The 23,681-nt window shown below is 49.7% G+C and overlaps 7 protein-coding genes across 7 annotated transcripts; 3 read left to right on the top strand and 4 right to left on the bottom strand.

Moving 5' to 3' along the window:
• Positions 1 to 1,080: 1,080 nt before the first annotated feature.
• On the top strand, positions 1,081 to 2,092 carry BKA55DRAFT_515900 (thiamine thiazole synthase; the record flags this gene model as incomplete). The annotated part of the gene is made up of 2 exons (XM_046188044.1): positions 1,081 to 1,948; positions 1,998 to 2,092. 2 exons carry the CDS (start codon positions 1,081 to 1,083, stop codon positions 2,090 to 2,092), a joined length of 963 nt encoding a protein of 320 aa, XP_046047408.1.
• A 250-nt stretch (positions 2,093 to 2,342) lies between these two features.
• On the bottom strand, positions 2,343 to 4,775 carry BKA55DRAFT_595376 (pyridoxal phosphate-dependent transferase; the record flags this gene model as incomplete). Its single annotated transcript, XM_046195796.1, has 6 exons — positions 2,343 to 2,751; positions 2,816 to 2,833; positions 3,159 to 3,186; positions 3,337 to 4,487; positions 4,538 to 4,598; positions 4,649 to 4,775. 6 exons carry the CDS (start codon positions 4,773 to 4,775, stop codon positions 2,343 to 2,345), a joined length of 1,794 nt encoding a protein of 597 aa, XP_046047407.1.
• Positions 4,776 to 5,167: 392 nt separating this feature from the next.
• BKA55DRAFT_77412 (DHS-like NAD/FAD-binding domain-containing protein) lies at positions 5,168 to 8,487 on the bottom strand. The gene is made up of 2 exons (XM_046201622.1): positions 8,159 to 8,487; positions 5,168 to 8,068 (listed from the first exon to the last, which is right to left on the bottom strand). The coding sequence occupies exons 1-2, from the start codon at positions 8,282 to 8,284 to the stop codon at positions 5,333 to 5,335; spliced, it is 2,862 nt and encodes a 953-aa protein (XP_046047406.1). The 5' UTR covers positions 8,285 to 8,487; the 3' UTR covers positions 5,168 to 5,332.
• Positions 8,488 to 9,075: 588 nt separating this feature from the next.
• On the bottom strand, positions 9,076 to 10,863 carry BKA55DRAFT_541100 (peptidase S8/S53 domain-containing protein; the record flags this gene model as incomplete). The annotated part of the gene is made up of 1 exon (XM_046190345.1): positions 9,076 to 10,863. One exon carries the CDS (start codon positions 10,861 to 10,863, stop codon positions 9,076 to 9,078), a length of 1,788 nt encoding a protein of 595 aa, XP_046047405.1.
• A 1,858-nt stretch (positions 10,864 to 12,721) lies between these two features.
• BKA55DRAFT_691996 (tryptophan synthase beta subunit-like PLP-dependent enzyme) lies at positions 12,722 to 14,636 on the top strand (the record flags this gene model as incomplete). Its single annotated transcript, XM_046199705.1, has 7 exons — positions 12,722 to 12,914; positions 12,967 to 13,159; positions 13,214 to 13,337; positions 13,397 to 13,487; positions 13,537 to 13,597; positions 13,646 to 14,006; positions 14,055 to 14,636. The coding sequence occupies 7 exons, from the start codon at positions 12,722 to 12,724 to the stop codon at positions 14,634 to 14,636; spliced, it is 1,605 nt and encodes a 534-aa protein (XP_046047404.1).
• A 2,351-nt stretch (positions 14,637 to 16,987) lies between these two features.
• Positions 16,988 to 17,856, top strand: BKA55DRAFT_541098 (uncharacterized protein; the record flags this gene model as incomplete). Its single annotated transcript, XM_046190344.1, has 2 exons — positions 16,988 to 17,167; positions 17,221 to 17,856. 2 exons carry the CDS (start codon positions 16,988 to 16,990, stop codon positions 17,854 to 17,856), a joined length of 816 nt encoding a protein of 271 aa, XP_046047403.1.
• Positions 17,857 to 21,826: 3,970 nt separating this feature from the next.
• BKA55DRAFT_691993 (putative zinc finger motif, C2HC5-type-domain-containing protein) lies at positions 21,827 to 23,401 on the bottom strand (the record flags this gene model as incomplete). Its single annotated transcript, XM_046199704.1, has 1 exon — positions 21,827 to 23,401. The coding sequence occupies one exon, from the start codon at positions 23,399 to 23,401 to the stop codon at positions 21,827 to 21,829; it is 1,575 nt and encodes a 524-aa protein (XP_046047402.1).
• Between the last annotated feature and the right edge of the window lie 280 nt (positions 23,402 to 23,681).

Below are 23,681 nucleotides of genomic sequence, written 5' to 3'. Positions count from 1 at the left end.
CATTGTATCCATTCTCATATGTTTCAACCCATACAGCCAATCTCTACTTTATATCATGAAGTCTGCAATCCAGGTCACTTGGTGATGCAGTTTAGTGCCGTGTCAGGACCGAACCCTGGACCTCGTCAAGGAGCTAGATAATTACACACTTGATAATTGGCTGGTTCCAGACTCATTCGACTCGGCATTGTAACTCCGATGCAGCAATAAAGTTCAAGTGTGGGTCGTTGACATGTTCATTCTGTCATGTCATGGCCGGTTAAAAGCCGCATTCAGTGGAACTGAGAATCCCCCAGCTTGAAGGGCCTTCACATGCTCAAGAGTTGGAGTTATCTTTGTATTTTGCTCAACATCTCTATTGTATGAGGTAAATCTTGATTGTGAGATTCGAGATGGGTGATTGGGATAAATTCAAGGCTAATTGAAGCGATTGAGTTGATATCATGATGCATGATATGATGGAGGGGATATTGCTCATGATGCTCAACCCCGGCAGTCATCTTCACTTAACAAGAGACCCCCACACACTCACCTATCAAAAACACGCGTCTATAGTAGGTAATACTCGGCATTGCATTCTGTTGGCCAGCAGCGGCCGCTTTGCTCCGTCATGATATCAACGGGTTACTTTTACCCCTCACCTGCGGGCATAAAAAGGTCGGAATCGTTCCATTCCCAACTCTTCTTCTTTTCCTTCTCATCAACTCATTGAACCGACTTGAAACACTTGAAGAATACCCAAGGTTTGTATCTGAATTGCATTGAAGGGCTGCTCTGACACATATGATATGCTAGATATCATAATCTGTACGGCTCTCCTAAGCTACCTTAGCAGCCATGGAGCCTTTCAACGGTATTCTTGTCCAAACCTGATTGGGACCTCTCAGGTAAAGTATCATGCATGAGCCGGTGCCCATTCTTTTTATCATCGGCATGTTCAGTACAAACTGGTCATGGTGATGATAGGGGGATGTGGCTGAGATTATACGGCAAAACTTGATCTGGATAATACCAGCGAAAGGATCATGTCATCTTCCCTATTGACCACCAGACTCTAACAACAATAGGCCCAAGATCAAAATGGCCCCTCCCGCTGCTGTCTCCCCTCCCTCTCGCTCTGCCGAGCTTGCCACCTCTACCAAGCTCCCAGTCATGAGCAAGAACATCAACACCAAGACCGTTGAGGAGATGCTCGGTCAGTGGGATGACTTCAAGTTTGCCCCCATCCGCGAGAGCCAGGTCTCCCGCGCCATGACCCGCCGCTACTTCCAGGACCTCGACAACTATGCCGAGTCTGACATTGTCATCATCGGTGCTGGTTCGTGCGGTCTGAGCGCTGCGTACATCCTTGGCAAGAAGCGCCCTGATCTCAAGATCGCCATCATCGAGGCTTCTGTGTCTCCTGGTGGTGGTGCTTGGCTTGGTGGACAGCTCTTCTCCGCCATGATCATGCGCAAGCCTGCTGATGCTTTCCTCCGTGAGGTTGGCGTCCCTTATGAGGATGAGGGCAACTACGTCGTTGTCAAGCACGCAGCCCTCTTCACCTCGACTATCATGTCCAAGGTTCTTCAGATGCCCAACATCAAGCTCTTCAACGCCACTTGTGTTGAGGATCTCATCACCCGACCTTCCGAGGAGGGAGTCCGCATTGCTGGTGTTGTCACCAACTGGACTCTTGTTTCCATGCACCACGATGACCAGTCTTGCATGGACCCCAACACCATTAACGCTCCTTTGATCATCTCTACCACTGGTCACGATGGCCCCATGGGAGCTTTCTGTGTCAAGCGCCTTGTCAGCATGCAGCGCATTGAGAAGCTCGGTGGTATGCGTGGTCTTGACATGAACCTCGCTGAGGATGCCATTGTCAAGGGAACGCGTGAGATCGTTCCTGGTCTTATTGTTGGTGGAATGGAGCTTTCTGAGGTTGACGGTGCCAACCGCATGGGTAAGTTGTTATGTTAATTCTGGTATGTACTGCGTCTAACATTTATCAGGTCCTACCTTTGGTGCCATGGCCCTGAGTGGTCTCAAGGCTGCCGAGGAAGCTCTCAAGATCTTTGACACTCGTAAGAAGCAGAATGATCTGTAAACGGGATCAAAGAAAGTCACTGTTGAGAAGCGGAACGTGTAAATTCAGGATCCAGGGCCTCGTCTCTCGTTCGAGGTATGGAGCCTTGTCATTCGTTTAGTTTGAGCCATTCAAGTTTGGAAAACATGAACTCAAACTTGAATGACACTCGAAAGAGACGCCAAATAAAGCAATACTAAATTGAATAAATGCCTGCACTATCATTAATTTCGCTGTCGTGATATCATCCTTTTGCCCATTTGTGACATCGTCACTTCTTATCCTCCACCACCTCTGTCACTTCAGTAGTGTCCTTGGCCTCATTCCCCCTCGTAGGAGGGAACTTCATTCCTCTGTTCTTGTCATTCGGATGTGCACTCGGTCCCCAACCTCCAAGGCCATCGGCCATCGCAACTCCTCCAAGTCCAGAAATCGGACCAGCTGTTACGCTACCCGCGAGTTGATTCTTTCCGACCCCGGGCTGAGTGTCAGCCCATGTGCTGAGCTCATCGCGAGTCTTGCCCGTGTACTTTAGTATATCCTCGTCGCTGAGTGGTACACTCTTTTTGCCGGCTTGAAAGCGCTCATACAGCGTCTTCTTATCCTTGGCTTCTTCGGAGGGATTTGACGAGGAAGACGAAGAGTTACCCATTATGGTAGTTTTTTGATAAAGAGGCTGTCTTGTTTGAGATTATTGTATTTGGAGTGAAGATGACTTGCTATGGGGTAGTAATGATGGTAAACTTCTTGGCAGGTGAGCTTCTAGAACATCCATATTTATAGAATTGCTGTGGCGAGTGGCCGTTGGAAGCTGAATGCCTAGCGTCACGAGGCGCACAGCGTATTCATACAAACAGGGCGATTGATTGACACCCTCAACCCGTAAAGATCCCTGCTTGTCATTCGTATTCCCAATTCGGATTGCGAATATCTGCAAAGCGTACAAGATCAAGGTAGAGTATTGCCGTCAAGTTAATATATCCTAATTCAGCAAAGCTTCGCCTCGATCCTTCATCCTTCGGCATAACTAGGCCGCAAGACTGGTCTCGATGAACACTAACACACACTTCAACGTCACAACGCTTACAATAGTAACTCTTTCACGGGGAAGATTCCTGATCGTTTGTAATCTGGTACTGGAGACAGATTATATCTTGAATGCCTCATGATATCAATTTCGCGGAATTATCCTCATCTGTCACTAGCACTTCCCCAGTACTGAGATCCCATACACATGCGACTCTACTTGAGATACTCCTTCTTACCAACCCTCTCACAAATCTCCTTCAACACACCACCCAACCACTCGTAATCCTCAATCTCCAAATAAACCTGCGCACTCGTCCTGATCCACAACCTCCCCCCATGCAGAAACAGCGCCACAAACGTCTTGTAATCACTAATAAGCGTATTCAGAATCCACTGGAACGCTGTCTGCGTCTCCTCCGCAGAGATGACAACCTCACCCTCTTTACCCTCCACAGTCCAAACCGGCAATGCAATGTTAGCCATGCCACAATTTCGCATCGTGCCTGTGCTGTTCTCCATATATGTCGTGCCTAATTTCTCAGCGACGAGTTCACTGCCTTTCTTGTTCAAGTCCCAGATATACTCCAAGATCGCATCTTCACCACCGAGAGCTTCCTGACGCCATTTGATAGCGTCTTTTACGCAAAGATATGGCGAGTTATCAAGCGTGCCGACGAACTCAAAGTTGGTGACAAATGGAGATTTGGAGCTGGGAGGGAGTGGTGTGATACGTTTCACCAGCTTGGGCACGTAACCGTGGCTGGTAGCGAGTGTCGTTTCAATAAGTGCCTGGTTGCGCTGAGGCACGTAGAAGACAGCGCAACCCCGTGGGACGTGAAGCCACTTGTGACAGTTTGACACGAAGAAGTCTGGATCAGCGGCGGAGAGGTCCAACTTCACCATTCCAACGCCTTGAGCGCCATCGACCATGCTCAGCACATTGAGGCGACGGCAAGTCTTGATCATCTCTTGCCAGGGAAAGACAACACCTGGTCGAGAGGAGACAACGTCAAACGTACAAATGCGAGCACGCTTACCCTCAGACTCAATCTTTTTGACGGCATCTTCAAACTTCTTGATGATCTCCTCGTCATCGAGAGGATATGTGAGCTCGATCTCACGATGAGTCACTTTTTCGTTGTAATAGTCAACAAGATAATCTGCGACCTTGCCGCAAGCTTCGTAGATGGTTGAGAAGCTGATGATGACGTCCTTTCCGTCTTCGTTCCACTTCGTGTTTCGATAGACTGTGTTTACACCAACAGTGGCATTGGAGACAAACACAACACTGTCCACTGGGGCATTGAGAAGCTTTGCGACAGCAGCGCGGTTCTCGTCGAGGATTTTGGGGTATTCATAGCGGATGAATGGGTCAGGACGAGCCTCGCTAAGAATTGTTAGACAAGAGATCATAATCAGGAAATAGAGTGTATTTACCTCGCATCCTGATACTCGCGGAATTTTGTTCGGACAGCCTGAGGATATGTACCGAAGGAACCTACAACTCCTGTCAGTTGAGGTCTTCCTCCCACTTGGACTCTTTCATACCATGGTTAAGATTTCTCCATTCTGGATCAAACAGAAACTCCTTCTTGATAGCGCTTCCAAAGACTGATGTATTAGTCTTGCCCCGCACAGGAAGCTGCTGCGAAGATCCTTGACCAATAGAACCCATGATGATGTGTATCTTGTATAGAAGCTAGACAATGATTGTATACTTAACCCATTGAACTTTGTCTATGATGAGCTCGACACGACAACTTATAGATTCTCAGCTCATGCTATTATGAGTCAAATGATACTGTCTAGTACGAGCTGAATACCCCACATCTTCAACGTCAACGACGCCCTTAGTCGCCAGACCCGAGGACCAACCCCGTGGGTACCCGCATCAGGGCGTGATAAGGCGCTTTTCGGCGAGCAATAGGAGTCACTGACATTGCTCAACACCAGCAACGCGAGAAGTTCAGAGCTGGGGGAGAGTCCCCAATTCCTCAAGAGTCACCCTGGCATGCGCCGATTGCGGAGATCAATTAATCAGCATGTGAGTCTTGGAAAAAGAAATTCAACTTTCATTCAATCAATTGTAGTGCAGTGCTACATGGCTTATCCGCCATCCCAAACGCCCTGCCATAAATGCTCTGAGGGACCTGGGCCCTGATGTTCTCGCTAATCTGCGATTATTCGTATGTGGACTTTGCAATCGTCCGTCACAAGTCACTATCCCCTACCCTAAGTGCTCGTAGGCGTGCCAGACCTGTGAATCAGCCTTGCCGACTTGCGTATCTTAACGCCCGTACACGGCGGTATAGCGAACTCTTTGGTGATGACTGGGCGTGCGTCGCCCTGGCTCAGCGCAGATAGCGCCAAAGCTGCATCCGCCTCCCTCTGTGAGCGGACAGGCTTCATGACAAGGTTGCACCGGTCATCTGAAGATACCAATAGTCCATGCGACATCTCTGGCGGCAACATATGCGCCGGACTTGTAGCGAGATCCTGGCCGCGCATGAAAGATGCCTGGCTACGTCTGATATGTGTCTGCTTTCGCGTGTTATGCGAAACAGGCATTAACGGTTCCGTATGATGCATCACGGGTGAGATGGATTGCAATTGCCCAGTTTCTGTGTATGGTTCCGGGGTATCTGGAGGGAGCTCCATTGTTGGCAGTCGGTCGAAAGGTATGATATCGCGGGGATCTGATGGCTGAGGCCTCAATGGAGCCAGCCTGAGTGAACCCAGTGTTCGTTTGGAGGGAAGAGACACTTCCTCGCCATCAATTTTCTTGCGCTTGCGCTCTCGTGCTCTCGACTTGACTAGATTGGCTATCGAGCTTCCGTGAAGAAGCACCCTGTCATGTGTAATGGTTGCATTCGAAGGCACCATGTCATCGCCTAAGAGGTGCGCTCTTGTGTCGGTACTTCGCAGAGTTCGCCCATGATTGGGATTGAGTGTCGAGGGAGGTATGCTGGATCGCTCTAGAACACCTGGTGCAGACTTGCGCGACCGTTGAGCTCTAGTTCTGACCCGATCAGGTTTGCCTTGGGGTGTCTTCAGTGGCGTATCGGCAGGTGGGAGCGTCTCTATTGTTGTGACAATAGCTGGCGGCGCAGAGACCAGTGATTCTAGAGGACCGTGGCCCGTGATTCTGTGCAGTTCCTTTACTATCCTTGAACTCCAATATGCCCCCGTAGCCTTTGTATCACGGAGGGCAACCGGGTATGCTGCAACTGGGCGTTTCGTCTCGGTCTTTTCGGCCTCCTCAGCAACACCACTAGACTCCCGCTTCTTCTTAAGTTTGGGAGGTTCAGGCGTTTGCCATAATTTGGGGATTTTGTCTTGTAAATCAGATACCCAGGCGTCGCAATCCCACTCGACCCAATAGTCGATAACGTCGCCCCATGAGCTCTCTGGGGGCTTAGTGTAGTTAACGAAGATAACTTTACCACCTTTTGCGTGAACTGCTTTGGCGAATTCTCTGACCATAACCTTCAGCCCATGAACTCGCAAACTGGTACCAAGGATTAATAGGAGGTCGGGGCATAGAGCTAAGTCGTGTGTAACAATGGGGCTGATCAGGTGCGCGTTGGGATGCTCCTCGCCGTAGAGCACAATGTCGGGCCTTAATTTTCCGACGCCCAATGCTCGCTTCCCGCGTTCTTCTCGAGCAACCGTAGCGCCTACACAGTGAGGACATTCAGGCTGTTGACCTGACATGGTCTCTAGCTGGCGTTCGTCGTCATCCCACGAGCACACTCGACCGCACAGGAAGCATCGTAGAAGCTCCAATGATCCGTGGAGGAAAACACACTCCACGCCTGACTTTGGAAGGTCGCGACGCAAATTTCTTACTGCGGTCAGGGCTTCATCAGTTGCACATTGGTCGGATTCCGCTTGAGAAGCAGGCACTGTGCTTTCAAATTTCGGTTGACTGCATTGAGACTGCTGGCTGGCTTCGTTATCCGACGACTGCTGAGACTTGTCTGAAGAGTTCGTGTCGGTCATGGCATTTACTTCGTCAACCATCCTGTTGAGCTGGTTTATGTTGGCTGTTGACTTTCTTGAAAAGCGCCCACGGCTTCCAGGCCCGTCGTGGAGGCATGTCGATAGTCCAACCTTTTCCTCGATCTGGTCGATATTTTGAGTGTAGCAGCGCACGAGCTTGCCACGGTCTCTCAGATGGCTGATGAATCGATGTGAACTTGTCGGTTCCACATCCCTAACCTTCTGACGTAGCGTGGTCGCGAATGTGTAGAACACTGATGTTCGGAGAGGATCTGACCAGATTGACGCGTCGAACATATCCTTTCCCTTCATATTAGGCAAAGTATTCTTGCCAGAGACAAAACTTGCTTGCGATAAACTGATTGGATTTGAGGGCGGGGTATCGTCGACTTCTGATGGCGATGTGCTGCTGCGCCGACTCGGGCCGTCTTCTGAGGATGTGCCGGAAGAGAATGGGTCAAATAAGACCGGAGGAGGTGATGATAGAGGTGAAGAGCTTGGTGGAATTGCAGAATCGGCTAAGTGACTGCGTCGCGTCCTTCGGAAGACTGAGGGTGGTTGAATATTTAGACCTTCGGGCGGAGGCGAAGACAGAGGGGAACTCGGAGGCTGAGCCACAGCTATTGTTGAACGGGTCGTCCTGGGATTGACCACGGGCATCCCATCTGAGCGTTCCTGCTGCTCTTCATCGTCTGGGTGGCCTTCGACCTGAATTGTGTCTGCGATCTTTTCTTGTTCTGGTTCGGGATTTTCCAACTGAACTTCTATTTCTTCTTTCGTATCGACCGAGCCCTCCTGAACATTGGGGGATACATCGTGAATTATCTTTCTCCTCTTGGCCGGCCGGCGAATGTCTAAGTCGGTAGATTTATCTTCGCTCGAGCCTTCGTTCAGACGCGCCTGTTGTGCTGCCGCGTCGAATTGAGCACTGATTAGGGAGTACAGACCGTTTTCAGAACGAAAATCCTAGCCAGATTAGCTATCGCCGACAATTGGGTGTACCAAGAAGTCACTCCAAAGCGCATCTGGTAAGCGCTGGAGTGTTTGAGAGCTCACAGGAATGCCCGAATTTGTACTGATGCCGGCACCGGTCACCACGATGACCTTGCGGGCTTTTAGTAGGCCGTTGGCGATGTCTTGTAGCACGTCCTGGGAGTCTCTGGAGACGTGGATAGTTGGCATTGTGGGCAATGAGAATAGAGAAAGTCGGCCGCGTCGCGATACAATTGCAGGCGGGTCTAAGCCGCGATCGCGTGAAGCCGACGACGGGGTTCACAGGATAAGCTTATAGCAGAGAAGTTCGAGAGAAGCTTGTCGTCATTACGGTACGGGTATGGTTGTTTCGTCGGGAACGTGATTGTCTGCGAGGTTGTTTGTGGTGTGAGGTTGAAGTTCACTTAGTCAGGTTGTGGCGGGCAAGCGACTTTGAGTTAAAGAGGTCCAGAGCTGGGGTCGCGACCGGGAGGGGACCGCGCCAAAGTAGAGCGATCGTCAATGGCCGGTATAAGCAATGATAACAATAATATCACCACGAGCCAACTTGGACCCTAATCGTGCCTTGATTTCGCTGTTTTTTCAGTCCGTAAGTGTCACTGCAAAGAAATAAATATCCAGAAAAGTGCCAGAACGCGAGTCGAGGACTTTGTGTCCAAGTCCCTGTTAATTGTAACGCGCTCTCCAGAAGGCTGGGCTGAGGGAAGCTATCGATAAGTAATGGGTCTTGAGTTTAAGGGCCCTAGGGAACTGTTGACGGCAGGCGCGGGAATGCCGCTAGACCGCTGAACTGCCCATCACACTGCAGTGGTTCCACTGATCCTAAAAATCGGCAACTGACCGTGAGTCTCGAAAAACACGCGACAGATCAATCGAAGCATCCAATCTAAAGCAAGTACCCAACTTTTACTCATATTGAGCTATTAACATGCTATAAAAGATACACTGTTTAGAATTGAAAACGAACAATTAATCTCTCCTCAGATATCGACCAACACGTCAAACAGCTTCTGGAAATCAGATGGAACTCCCAGGCCTGTGATCGCATCCCAACCCTTTGCTGCCGGCCAGCCTCCTGGGCTGCCACCCTTTCTGAAATCGCAAGATCGGCTCTGTCCTTTAGTAACATCCTGAAGAGCTGCTTGAACTTCCTCGGAGTAGAGTACTTCGTTGAGCCAACCCAGTACCTCCTTGCCTTTCCGTACACGTGCGTCATTGACGAGCGCAAGCATAGCTGCAACGACAGGCGCACTTGCGCTGGTGCCTCTAAGACCAACTGCCTGCCCTTTCAAGCGAGTGATGAAACTGGTGGCTGAAATGGAAATGTCAGGTACTCCTCGGTTGCTGGCGTTATAGTGGCCGTTGAGATGACCATCAAGAGCCTTGGCATAGCTCTTAATGGATGAATCCTGCCACTTCTCGCGAGGGAAGTACTGAGAGAAACCACCTCCACTAAACTCAGCACCTTCAAAGGGCTCTACCCCAGAGGTGACGCCGCCAACGCTTGTGACCCATGGGCAAGTTGCGGGGAAAACAGACATGGTAACGTCCTTGTCGCTACCGTCGTTGGTTCGGCAGGTTGAGTTACTTGCACCCTTTGCACCTCCATCACCAGAAGCTGCCACGATGGTTGTACCACGTGCTGTCAGAAGACCGAACAAGGAGCAAACGCGTTCGGCGTACTTGCGGGGAACTGAGACTTCGTTATCGCCATAAGAGATGGAGAGGACATGAGGGATCTCGTCATCAGAGAGATCAAGAAGATAATCGAGGAATTCGAGATATGGTTCATTGTCGTTGTACTCTTCAGGCAACTTTTCACCATCGTCATCCAGTGTAGGTCCACGACCATCGGCAAGATAATAAGTGACGTTGGTAGGATAGCCCAGGGCCATACCATATTGAACATCAAGAGCCGCCTCGTTTCCTGAGTCGAAAAGCTTTTGCGAGTTCTCAGCACCATTTATCAACTGGACCGAGAAGTTGTAACGAGCGTCGTAAAGCGGCTTTGCATAGATTCTGAGAAAGTCGTTGCTATCTTGGTAGTTGGCGTTCTCTTCGAGGAAACCAGCAATGCCAAAGCGAATTTGAGAGCTGCCATTATAGGCAGGGTAGCTGATGTTGTATTGCTCGCGGAGACAGTCGGGGGTAACAGCCTGGCTGCAAGGAGTAGCACGCTTCTCAAGTTGCAGACTTTCAAGCACGCTTGGTGTCAGAGCTGGATCGGGAGTGGTGAGTTCCTTCTTGGGTCGCATGAAGTTGGCAATCGGATGAATGAAGTTGACGGCATCGGCAACAGATTCAGGTACCGAATATTGTTTTGTTCGGAGAACAGGTTTTTGGTCCTCAAACTTGTAAAAGCCGATCTCAGTGTCGAGTAGATCTTCCGCAACTTTGACAGTAGTTTTGACATGAACCCAATCCTTGTCTGGCGTCGCCTTTGCTGCTACTCCTTTGCTCTTCAGCCATCCTAGTACCTGGTCGATATCTTTTTGATCCGGATCTCGGAGAGCGAGCGCCTGTTTTTGAGTGAGGTGGTTCTGAGTGTATTTCCCAGATGTACAATCGCGTCGTCGTAGGTTCGCCTTGAGGTTGTCGATACCAGGCTGCCGCAAAGCGATAGAGAGCCGCAACGCATGGCTAGAATCGACAACCCGGTCAATCTTTTCCCATCCGACTGGAAGGACAGAAGTGTCTTCGACTTTGACAAATTTGGCCGTACTGAAACCAGCCAGTGCCAAGGCTGTAAAGAGTATCATAGGAACCATGGTCCTACTTAAACACAGCCAGTGTGCGAGAAAAATACTAAAGGAAGAATTAAATCTTGTAATGTTCTGGAAAACTGATCAGAGGATTAACGTTTAGGTGCAAAGACGGGTGGTGCCGTCTATCGAATGAAGTGATTGGTATCCTTCTTCCAAATTCCCAAAGACAATTGCCCGCGAGAAACCTTTCCTTCCGATCGACGAAACAAACACAACATGATCTCTGAAACGACGCGGCATTGTTTGTAATATGTATGCCATGAACAACTCCACTACCATAGGGGGATCGCTGTAATGCCGTCATATTAACGGGGTTCAACAGCTAAAAATGGCGGATCTGAAACTTCATCTCTTCACATTAAAGCGGGTTTATAATAAAGGGAGGCGTTTTCTCGTGTTGGTTGCACATCACAATATGGAGCTTTGAACTCCAAACAAGGCAATTGAATCGCAATTTGAGCAGTTGAAAGTGGAAAAATTGCTAAGCGAAGGGAAGAGAGTTTATAGCTGAGTCGTATAGGCAACTTGTTTATCCAGTTATGGCATTGTTTTAGAGGTTATTGGGTTAATAGTCTGGAGTATGATGCCATAAAATGGATCTTTTTAACAGACAAAGTTGATGCTAACGGCTTCCGGTATCGGCTCCACCAAGTTTCTTTTGACTCCACTTCTGTCTATGGACAGCACGTGTTTGATCACCTGACGATAGTCCCTGGTACTCCCCGTTGGTGCTGCCCCGCCTGAACACACCATCGAGCCTCAAAAATTCCAGATGGACCGATGAACTCCCCGCTGCACAACGCCACGCTCTTCTTGTTATGATGTCTTACTATCCACAGAAGCCGAGGTTGTGCAGAGACTCCCATTGCATTTATAACTCAATGTTCCGTAAAAATACCGCATGACTTCGGGCTTAATAGTCTCACAAACTCCGAACTTTCTCAGTCTTGATCGACCATGGATGAACAGAGACTACTGCAGCTGTAGGGGCCGGCTCAACTATCCGCTTTGATCTCAGCCCAGAAACTTCAACTGTCTTTGACAGGGCGAGGCGAGCCAAGACTCAGGACGCTCAATCAACTCCGCCTTGTTCGCCCCCATCCGCCGCTAACTTCAAGTGATGATGCTTAAGAACCTGTGATTTGTTCTCTTGCCGTCAAAGGGTGCAACTTATCGTTCCCGAGTCACCTCAGACCCATTTGTGCGCAGCCAAGTCCACCAACCAATATCCACCATGTTGCAGGATTCTTTGACCTTTCAAGCTCCACAGCCGATGGTCCGAAGAAAGTGACGACGACCCGAAGACGCTAGTGATTCTCGACGAGACTGCTCTCACTGTATTGGTCGACAAGTTTCTTCATCCTGGTATCGGGTCCCTGGTGGCTTCATCGTGGGGTTTGCAATTGGTCAAAGAAACTACATACCGCAATTCATATGCATCTTAACCCAGCCGTTTCATTTGAGCTTACACGCTGCGTGCGTGGGATTAACTGCTACCCACGGCTTCACGCCAATTAAGATGGACGTCGGTCTATCGTGCACACTCTCCCCGGAGTTGCTCGAGCATTCAGGTCAGCCAAAACTCAGTTGTGGATGTGACATCTCCGCTGTTAGACCCAGAGGAGCGTGGGTGCAAGGCCAGCAGGGTTTTATTTCAGCAACTCGTTTCGAGAGCTATGTATGCTTAAAAGCTTAGGCCCATGCTCAGATTCTTGATCCAGCTTTTCTCTTTTCTTTCTCCTTTATCCCACCTGCCCGTCTGTCTCTGCGTTTTACAACCACAGACTTTGAGTGACCTCTTCATATTCACAGTGTCTACTTTTTACTGTTGATCCTTGCAGACTATACGTGACCTCCCAACATGACTGCTTCTGATCACCTCAATGTTTTCAAGGGCCCTGAGTCGGTCCGCAACTATTTCGACCCTGAACAATCACCACCTTTGCCCCTTGTTGAAATCCCTGATAGCCTCAACCCATACCGTCAAGATGGTGTCCGAATCTATGCTAAGATGATGACTATGCACCCTGCAACAAATGTCAAGGTGATGCCAGGTTAGTCCCTGAGTTTCCCGCAATCATCGAGTATGTAGCTAATCCATCAAAGCTATGAACTTATTAGAGAAGGGCGTGGTGCCCGACAAGACAAAGACTATCGTCGAGAGCAGTTCTGGTTCGACTGTCATCTCAATGGCCATGGTTGCTCGCGCTTTTCACGGTATCAACGATGTCCATGCTTATTTGAGCAACAAGACAAGTGATACAAAGTTGCGCATGATGCAGTTCTTCGGTCTCAACGTGTAAGCAGCCTAGCAGCTTCGACCTTATGTACAAAGTTACTAACGACTGAGAAGCACTCTGATCGGTGGACCTGCTCAGCCTACACCCGTTGATGAGCGAGGTGGTATCAGGGCTGCAGCTAGAAAGGATGCAGAATCCGAGTCTGTGTGCAGCCCCAACCAATACATTAACGATGATGTAAGTTTTTTTTTTTTTTGTAGTTCGTATCGTCGGAAACTCGAACTAACGGACTGCAGAACTGGAAAGCTCATGTGCGATGGACTGGGCCTCAGATTCACCGTCAGCTCCCCGAGATAAATGTGATCGCTGCGTCTATGGGAACAGCTGGTAAGGCCCACGTTGTCTAAAAGCAGTCCGTTAGTTAACACCTCTCCAGGCACTATGACCGGACTGGGCACCTATTTCAAGCAAGCCAAGCCTTCTGTGTACAGAATTGCGTAAGTCCACTACCCTGAGCCGACAAGAATGAGAACTGATTTTTATAGCGTATGCACTAACGCTGGAGAGCGTGTTCCTGGCCCTCGCGAGTACTCGTTAATGAGCGAGGTTGAGTTCCCATATCTGGCTTCTCACGATGCTCTCGAAGAGGTTGGCGCGCCAGACTCATACTCCCTTTCATTGGACCTTACCCGACAGGGAATCGTCTGTGGCCCCTCATCGGGCTTCACTTTGAAGGGATTGTTCCAACGTATTGAGAAGCACAAGCAGGAGGGAACACTATCAAAGCTTGCTGGCCCTGATGGCGAGATTCATTGTGTTTTCATGTGTTGCGATCTACCCTTCCAATACTTGAATGAGTATTTCCAGAACCTGGGCCCTGAGAAGTTCAGCCCTCTTCGCAATGAGGTATGTCAGATTGCATAAACCTGAGGCAAATGAAGCTAACAGACTCAGCGATTGAGAAATGTCGATCTTTACCGATATGACGATGCCTGGGAGCTTGACTCTTTGACTGCTTTATCTAATTACTTCACCATCCACCCTCTGGGCACTCACGACACCGTTTTGTCACTCGCAGACCAGATCGACAAGGCGTTGACACCATCGGTCAATACCCAAATCCTCGACTTCCGATGCTCATCGGACTATGAGGCTTTCCACCTCCCCAACTCAGTCAACATGCCTCTTGATGCACTTCGAAATGGACCTTCCAGCGGTAGTCCATTCGCTAACCCTGCCGACGACTGCACCATGCTTGAAGAGCTCTGGCTAGAGCTTGAGAGCCTCTTCAACGTCAAAGACAAGGCCGGCAACCGAAATGCTAGCGCCGAGGCACTCATGTCTATTCTTCGTGGAAAGAGGGTCTTGACACTGTGCTACGATGGCGACAGCGCTCGTGTTGCCAACAGTGTCCTTCGTGCCAAGGGCGTTGAGGCAGAATGTGTCCGTGGCGGCTACAGCGCTCTCGCTAAGTTGCAGATGCCATGCAATGACACTTGCGAAGTTGTATCCGTTCCCGTTTCTGTGGAGGTCTAAGCTGAGATTGTCTTCAACCTGCTCGCTAGTATTTGGATTCATCATTTCTTTCACACACAGGATCCGGCCGGAAGTGCAGTGGGCGTCCGGGGCCGGTCGATGTCAGCAAGATATCGGAATTGAGTTATGCAGGAGTTTTTCTTTTTGCCTGATTACGATTTATGACCGAGATATAAAAGAGTATAGTCGCTGGTTAGTGCAAGCTTCAACGCCACACTGCCATGCGGAAGGGACAGGTCAAAACCAGAAGTGCAGTGGGTTTCTGGGTTTTGCGTTGAATTTTCTTGAGTAAGAAGTTTATGGAATTGCAGAGAATTATAGCTATACTATCTTTGACCTTGTAGACAAGAGCCGTGCCAATGCTTTCAGTGACGGTTACGCTGCTGGTACCAATCTTCTGAGCAAGAGTGACAGTGTACGTGCTCTACTGTACCAACATGAGGTCCGAGTCTGAGAGATCATTCATCCTTCTACTAGATTTCTAGAAGGATTTTGGAATCATTCTAGAAGAGATAGGTTGATTCCGCGGAGGCTGCTGGTGTTCCGCGAAATGTGTGGCGATAATGATTTATGCATTCCTGGCAGACACATTCATCGCTGGAATAGGTAAATCAAGCTTCGGCGCACCAACGTCTAGGCTTATACCGTCAGAGAAGTTGTTGAAAATAGTGTACTTTGGAAGGAATGTGGATGGAAGTAAGAGTGTTTGTCTCAGACATAGGAAATAACCTACAGACGGAAGGACGGGAGATTGAGTCAAAAAGAACTCTTACACAGAGGACGGCTTCTGGAGAGACATTCTGACATGTGTCAAGATACAAAACTGTATTGTATCCTAGAGCCACTTTATTTGGTTGGTAGGAAGATCAGTGGATCATCACGAATCTACGACAATACCAACACCGACATTGCTTCATTTTGACACATTAAAAGCAACAGAAGAATAGGTTCCGTTACTCCTTACCATTGCAAATTGTCAAAGTTCAAGTTCCTGCATCTAATTCCTCAGCCACAGCCCACAAACTTCGGTAGTTCAAGTCACAAAGTCTCGACTTGGCGATAGCAGATCATCCAAGATGCAAGGAATGAAGGACGGGTGAGCCGGTTTCCTAGCGCAAAACACCAAACCGGTAACTAAACGCCAGGCACAGGTCATATGATCTGCAGTGACAGCACGTCTTATCTTTAACGCCGCTGGATACAGCCTTATCGGTAAGCTTGTAAGGGATGAGGGCTGTTGGGCTTGTGTGAGACGCCTCTCTGTGAGTGTGTTTGAGTCAGTTCAGGGGATTATGAGAATAGAGGAACGTCAAAGGTTGAGAGAAGAAAGATCGGTGATGGCTGTTTGAGGATTATTATCACAACGGCCAACTTACATTCCAGAATAGAACGGTTTCCCGATATTTCGGAAAGATGGATATTGGCAAGTCCATCAAACAGCTTGATAATCTCCTAAAACACATTCTCTTGAACCGCGTTATTCCCCTTTCAGTTCCCAAATCGCCTCCACGCCAAAAGCGTCAATAGTTCACTTCCGCATTCGACCATGCGGCGTCAACCTCGACATCCACACTGAATAGTTCTCCACGGGCCTCTTTTCTACATCCGACGAATATTCCCCTTATTAAAGGCTTAGAGCTAGAAAAACTCAGGAGTATTGTCGCCGAATTAAAGGCATTGAATGCAATATTCAACGGTTCATGCTGAATGATTTGCATTATCGTCATACAAGCGACGAGAAGGTAGAGGCTGTTTCAAATACCCTTGCTTCTAGATCGTCGTGATGAGGCGTCACACCTGTCTCAGAAGTTTCAGGGTCCAAGCGAACCAACGAACCAACAACACCTGACATTTCTATATCCGAAACAATAAGCAGCCCTGCATCGAATCATATCACCAATAGAACCGCTGCACGTAACACGGAATCATCTGTTTAACACATCTCATAATTAGAAACAATATAGACACTTCAAAGCGCCTAATAAAACTCTCAACTCTAAATCAGGCACGAACAAACATCCCGCCCCTAGAACAGGCAGGCCGTGGCGTCGGTCGAAGCCGTACCACATCCCTCGCCCAAAGAGTCTAGCCTAAAGCTTATATCCTCTCAAACCAACTGTTGAAATGGGGGGAGGTTACTTCGTAGAATATGGGAAAATGCAGGGGCCCTGTGGATATAAACTCGAGCCTTTGCCCAACCCGTTCTCAAGAGGAACGAACAGAAGAGGGAGCGCGGTTGATAGTGTCTCACTTTGATACACATCACGTTTAACATTCTTTCATTTTCTTTCTCTTTTTCAACTTGTATACCACATCACACTCCTTTTCTTCAACATCAATCAATCGTCGCCATGATGAAGTCTCGACGAACCCAACGATCCAAGTCTCTCCCAAACAATCAATCACCCAAGAAGTCGTTCTTTTCCATCATTTCTCGCCGACTTTCTCTTAGTTCCAGACTACGTGCCAACTCTGTTCGCCTATATGATGACAGTGAAGACGATGACACCGTACAAGTGATTCCTCAAGAGGTAATAAGCCCCCAGCTCCTCTCGCAATGCTCCTTTCTCACATATCTTTGTAGGTTCAACCACCAACACAATCTCGCTTTTCCAGACGAGCCTCTCGTTTCTGGTCTATCTCAGCTGCGAACCAATTCGACCATGATGACTCTTCGCCTCAATCTCCCACGTATCCCGCCTATGGGGGTGCTTATGTTCCCCGACACGCCGCCAGCGACTTCTCAAAGACAGCTTCCAACCGCCTCACCATGATGGCAGAGGCAGATGAGACAACCCTCTGCTCATACAACCTTCGCACCAACAGGACTACCAGAAGCTTCGGCATAGACGATGAGCTCGACGTGGACCATCGGGAACGAGCCCTCAATGCCCTGACTGCCAGACGTAGTATCGCTCTCTCGAGTGAGTCAAGCACCGAGAGCACCAACGACTATACTCTCTTCTTGGCCGACGCTGCAACTGGCTCAGATGCTCGACGCCGAAGGTCTGCTGCTGCATGGGCTGAGCTCGAGCACAGAGCAACGCCTGCGAGTCGAAGAACTAGCGGCACAGATTTCCTTATGAGTCGACCGGGGCGCACGCAGAGTAGTTATCTGGGCTTGCCTGGCAGTGCATACGACTCTTCCAGGCCAGCAAGCTCAGTTGCTGTGAGCATCACCGAGTATATCAGACCAGCACAGACTGGCAGGGTTTGGTGATGGTTTTCTTAGAGTACAAAAACCAAGAATGAGATGTGACATATGACTGGGCGGGAATCTTCGTTAGGCGTTAGGGGCAGGCGTTATATGCAATATCAGAGTGTAAATCTGGCTAGGGTTATCCAGGTGAAACCCAAATGGCTTCTGACCACAAGCGCGACTTCGCACACATAAGACCAAAATAAACCACGTTCTCTTTTGATCGGTCAGTTCGTGACTCAGCCCAGTTGAAGTGGCCAAATATCGGTATACCTCAAGCACGTGTCCACAACCTTGGTGAAGTCTTCAGTGGAGTGAGTCGGACCACGCATGCAATGTGGTATTGATAGGCGCCACAGCGCTATATATATATGAAACCAATTGCCTCAAACGCCAACTTTCTCATGGCGATATTCGTGATATCGCGGGACATATGAATCATCTCGTGCCGTTATGCAAGAGGTACTACCATCCCATTATGCACAAATGAATAGCCAACCATGGTCAGATGCACCATACCGTAGTTGAACAAGCTGGTCTGTAGACCAACACAGACCAATATAATATCCCAAGGCCGCGAGTGCCCAGCCGCTCCGTAACTCCTCTCATGCCATCCTGCACCAACAGTGACCAGCTCCTGACACCCTCGTATCTTGGGTCTCATAAGAGCATAATATGACAAGTCGCTAGGTCCAAGCGTGGCGTGAAGATGCCTGCGAATAGCATACCCTTACGTGATAAGGCAACCCGAACGAGCGGCGCCTATTATGACCACACATATATATCATCCCCTTATGACTGCATGACTCCCGCGACAGCCCGTCTCGGAATTAAAATCTCCTCATCATCAGAGCTGTCGGCTGCCTCCACGCTCGCCTTATCCAGCATCCTTTCTATATCCTCATCTCTCAATGGTTTTCTTGTTTTCCCGCTCCCTAGCCCAATACCACTTGGCAACGAGAGCGTCCCTCTCAATTGACTCCGGCTACCAATGGTTCGCCTTCTGGGTGCTATCCGGTTCTGTGCAGCATAATGTTGCTGTGGTGAATCCAGATCCATTGGCGATCCAGGTGGCGGAGCCATGGGTGATTTATCGTAAGGAGCCTTTCGCGTTTGCTGAGGCTGCCGTTGTGATGTGGGAAGCGGTTTTCTCGGTCCTGAAGGCAACGCGTGTCGTGGAGGCGGAGGTCGAGCCATGCCAGCGTTGGGCCCTGGTGATCCTGTAGGGGAGAAAGCGTGCTTCAGATTGGCAGAGTTGCCTGGACTGCTCATGAACAGCAAAGTCTCAATAGCATCTTGTTCCCTAACGTTTTGATGCGGTGACATGAGAACTGGGTCGCCCATGATGCGTGATTTGGGTCCATGCGGCACAGTTGAGGGTTGACCAGGTGTGTGAGGTGAAGCGGAATGAGAATGTGACAACATATTCGGAGTTCGATTGGGGTGTGAGTTGCGGCGCGGGTTCGCGTGGGAGTTAGGTACGAGAACTGAAGGCCGAATAGGTGCTGGAGGCGCAAGTGCAGGCTTGTTCCACGAAGAACTTGGCGGTGTATTTGATTTTCGTCGTTGGCTAGCAGAGCCGTATGGTTGCGGTAGAGGAGCTGACGAAGAAGGTGGCTTGCTCATGGGTATTCGAGGGCTGGCCGAGGAACCCTGTCGGTGATGTATAGTAGATGTGCTCGAGACTGGAGATGCAGCTTGGGACGCCATATTCTCGACTTCTTCAAGTGAGTTTGACTGCCAACCCTTATTGACTTTGACCATGGCATATGATAGACGCGTTTTTAACTCGTTGGACAACTAGAACAAGCGTGTTAGTCGTGACTTCACAAGCGATTGAGCACGTCTTTGAACGGAGACGCGGTTCTCGTTAGATCGCATTCGACATACCTCTCCAATGCGGCCACCCGCTGCGGATGTCCTGCTCACAGCGCTTGGGTTTCTTGAATGGCCCTTCACGGGACTTTGGCTATCTGTCCGGCTTTTAACCTCTCCATCGGCCATCCGCTTCCGTGAATTTGTGGGATCTGTCGCGATTCTATGCTGAGCAGCAGCAATCTCCGACAGTTGTAACAACTGACTGTCCTGACTTGACGGACCAGGTGCACAGTTGCTGGCATCGCTGGCTGGGGGTGTGAATGCGGGATCTGTGGAAGTGGTCATGGTGGTCTCTTGCGAATCGGTGTTTGAGTGAGGATGGCTCTGTGTAGAGCCATCGTCATGGTCGATGGAAGATTTGCGCTGCATTTTGGCGATAGCTGCGACAACAACGGCATGGGCGGTTGTAGTTCCAGCTGTTGAATCAACAGCAATATCGCTGGCAGGCGCAGCAGTTGGCGTTGGCGTAGGCGTTATCGATGCAATCGGGTTTGGGTGGGAGGCTCGCGAGAGCGCGTCGGCCGGGGTGGTACCGCGAAATCCCCACCTTGTCGCGCTCCCGTCACTGTCGCTGGTGCTGTCTCAGTGGGAGCGTCCAGTCGGGTATCTGCCGTCTTGAACGGGGGAGGAGGCGCAATGCGATTGTTATCCAGCGCAATTTCAACCAAAGGCTGATTGGGACTCATGACGGGAATAGGAAGCCTCCAGGTTTGGAGTTGTGAACGTTGTTAGGGCCAAGATCGAGTCGCTGAAGAGGGACCACAATTGGAGGGATTCCAGAACGTGTAAGCCTCTAACTTGGGGTAGTAGATCCGCTGTACAAGTGAACCCTCACTTTTAGGTGCTGGAGAGTGCAGACCGACAACTGAAGTGGAGGGCGACCGACACGTTAGAGGGCCCCAGAGAGAAGGGTCTAGGGTCTAGACAGATGCTGAGACTGACCACGCGGCGGGAAATCCGGGCCACCAAGGGAGCTAGGGAATAATTGGGTTTTGACGATTTGATGTGATATCCAATGTTGTCTTGTTTATTTACTATTATTCGTCATGAAGCTATAATTAAATGAGCGACGAAAGTGATAAAATTAAAATTGAGCAAGGAACAAAAGACAGATATAAGTTGCAGTAAGTCTAGGTACTGAATTAGGTTGCCATTTTACACCTGCCTGCACTGTTGGTTTGTGGTTTGGCATGGCCTCAACGCGGTCTGATACGCGACTTGGCTTGACTCGAGCACAGAAAATACCTTAAAATGTGCGCCTGCATGGGGACCCGACAAGCCAAGCCCAGACCCGAAATCTGCTAAAGATACACTAAGCTTTAGTGGCTGCAGGGTTGTCCTCGGGCAACTTGCAGGGCGTTCATCCGCTGAAGTCACAGCACTGAGTTTATCATCTCCTCAGTGACACAAGCCAGTCGGGTCGCGTGCTCAAATAATGTCACAACGGAAGAGATACATACGATGATGCGGACGGGAGCGTTTAATAGGTACTTCAACGGTGTGATGGCAAAAACGAGAGGGCCATGATCTGAGGTGTCCATTAAAGACCTCATTCCCACTCATGCACCTCAAAAATACAAAAAGCCGCGTGGCGCTGCAAGGTTTTGGGAGGACATTTGAGAAATGAAGGAAGATAAGCTTGCGCAACGCGCGTAGGCATCAGTAAAAAACATTCACGACATGATTGTTGGAGTAGAACAGTACATGGCACTGTAGCAAATCATTTTCGATATCATACCTCAGCTCGAATGCAGACGAACGAGTACGCCAGCAATGACCTCACCCCTGTAACCCCAACTTCGTCTGTCCCCCTCATTCAATGGGACCCCATGACACGCTTGGGCCAGCCAGAGACGTTGATGACGCGAGATCACGTGGCAATAGTAGATCATTATGATTGTGTGTAATAAACATTGGCCATTTCTAACGGCAGCTACAGTACCGGCTGGGAAATGACATGAAAGGGAGAACTCTTTCGAATGCAAGGTATTTAAGTCTTTTATTGCAGTTTTCATTGCTACCATAATTTAGCAGACGAGTCTTTGCGCTGAGTCTATCATGATATGAACATGTCTATCTACCCCGGAAATGAGCTTCATCATGGCTGTCCGTATCATCCACAAGCTGGCTCATCACTTCTATCATGCCCTTGAACGCCTCCATCCAAGATCACTTCCTCGTTGTTATTCAGATCATGCTGGACTCTCTGCCATCCCTTCTTCTTTCTCGATTCTCTTCCCTCAACTTCCGCACCCTTGCCCTTGGCATCAAACACAGGCTTAATCAACGCTCCCAACAGAGGATTTCCGCTGAAGGCTCCGCCGCCTCTTCCACTGTTCTTGTTCGCTGAGGTCTCCCCAAGTGCGCCATCGTCGACAGGGTCTTCCTCGGACTCAGGAGTCACGGGTCGTTCGACCGCTGCCATCTTGCGAACAACCTTGCCGCCAACCACGTCAATACTCACAACTTGCTTTCGCTTCTCGTATTCTGGCCGCGCGTTCCACTCCATTTCTCGGAGCACTTTCTGTTGACGCTTCAGTTCTCGCGCTCTCTCCTCAGGGGTTGCCCACATGCTGCCTGTCCCTGTAAGCGCTCCGCCGACATCAAAATCAGCAGCCTCATCGCGGACTGTCGTTCGCCTGGCATTTTGTGCTTGAAAATTGAGAAGCTTGTCGCGATGCGCACGAGCCTTGGCTTCAGCGTCGCTTAGTGAAGCGCCGTCGTTGCCGCGTGGTTGAGTAAACGGCGCTGGGGTCTTGGCAACGTCAGCACGGCGGTTGGCGTCTCGGTTAGCTGCCATTCGTTCGCGACCTCGCTCATCCTTGAGCTCCCGGACCATAGCTTGGACGTCATCTGGCGTCAAAAGAGGGCTGCCGCAGAATGTGCAAGGTCCGAGACCTTCCTTCATGCATATCACCTTGCCGCATGAGAGACAATTTGGCGCAGCGCCTTGAAGAGGGTGTCGTGTAGCGACGCAATTGCACTTCCTAGACTTGGAATTCTCCAGTGTGGGATTTGTCGAAATTTCAAGCGCCCTGATAGCAGCGTCCAGATCAGAAATAGCAGTCGAGGCTCCAGCCATCGGCAAGCCTCCAGCTATAGATATCTTTGTGCTTGTAGCTGGCTTTGGTGTAGAACTTCGTGATACAGGCGTAGACTTAGGCTTAGATTTCGGTGGTCCTTCCCCTATAAGATAACCAGCTGAGGCATGCTGTTTAGGCGGAGGCTTCGCGACAGGCTTTGGGTCTGGTTTCGGCGTGTTCGATCGTGAAGCATTGTTACTGCTGGGAGCGCTCGAACGCTGAGGAATGTAGTCAAGGCTCAGGTCCTTCTTGCTGTATGTTGTACCCGCAGGCGCAGCATAGTCGTTAACTTGTCTTGCCTGCGGTGTGTGAATATTTGCCTTCTTCTTTTTTGGTTGTCGTTTCGTCCTGGGCACGGCCTCGATATTCTGTGCTTCGGGTTCAGCCGGTGCAGCGGCATTGGAGTACAACGAGCTCCCAGGCGCCGAAGTTTGCCGTCGGGAGTTAAACGACGATATAAAATCGATGGCTTGGGGAGAGTCTCCTAGAAGGTTTCCAAAATGCTCTGCAGCTTCTGTTGTGGAGAGAGTCGAGCCGTAATCGAGGACCTGCTTAAGCTCCTCGTCGGGAAGCGGTAACAGCTGCGAGAGCTGTGCGATCGACATGGCTCGTTGTTCTCGTGACAGAATGGGGGGTTCTCAGGACTTTCTAATTCTTCAGTGTGGTTAGGCGACTGTCTTCTTTTCGTTAACGGTGAAAGGGTGAAAATTGTTGAAAATGGAATGTTGACGTCGTTGAAGAAGATAGCTTTGAAGCTCCCCCACCAAACATCTTAGCCCCTCCAAGGTTTAAGAGCATTCTGTTTGCTGACTCACACGCCGACTTTTGCCCTTCAGTCCCTCCATATTGACGGATCTGCCATTTCGTAACTAAACAACCGCGTTT

The sequence above is a fragment of the Fusarium redolens genome (assembly GCF_020744475.1).
Source record: "Fusarium redolens strain MPI-CAGE-AT-0023 chromosome Unknown BKA55scaffold_11, whole genome shotgun sequence".
NCBI lineage: Eukaryota > Fungi > Ascomycota > Sordariomycetes > Hypocreales > Nectriaceae > Fusarium > Fusarium redolens.
The sequence above is the reverse complement of the archived record's forward strand: the minus strand, read 5'-3'. Positions and strand labels throughout refer to the sequence as shown.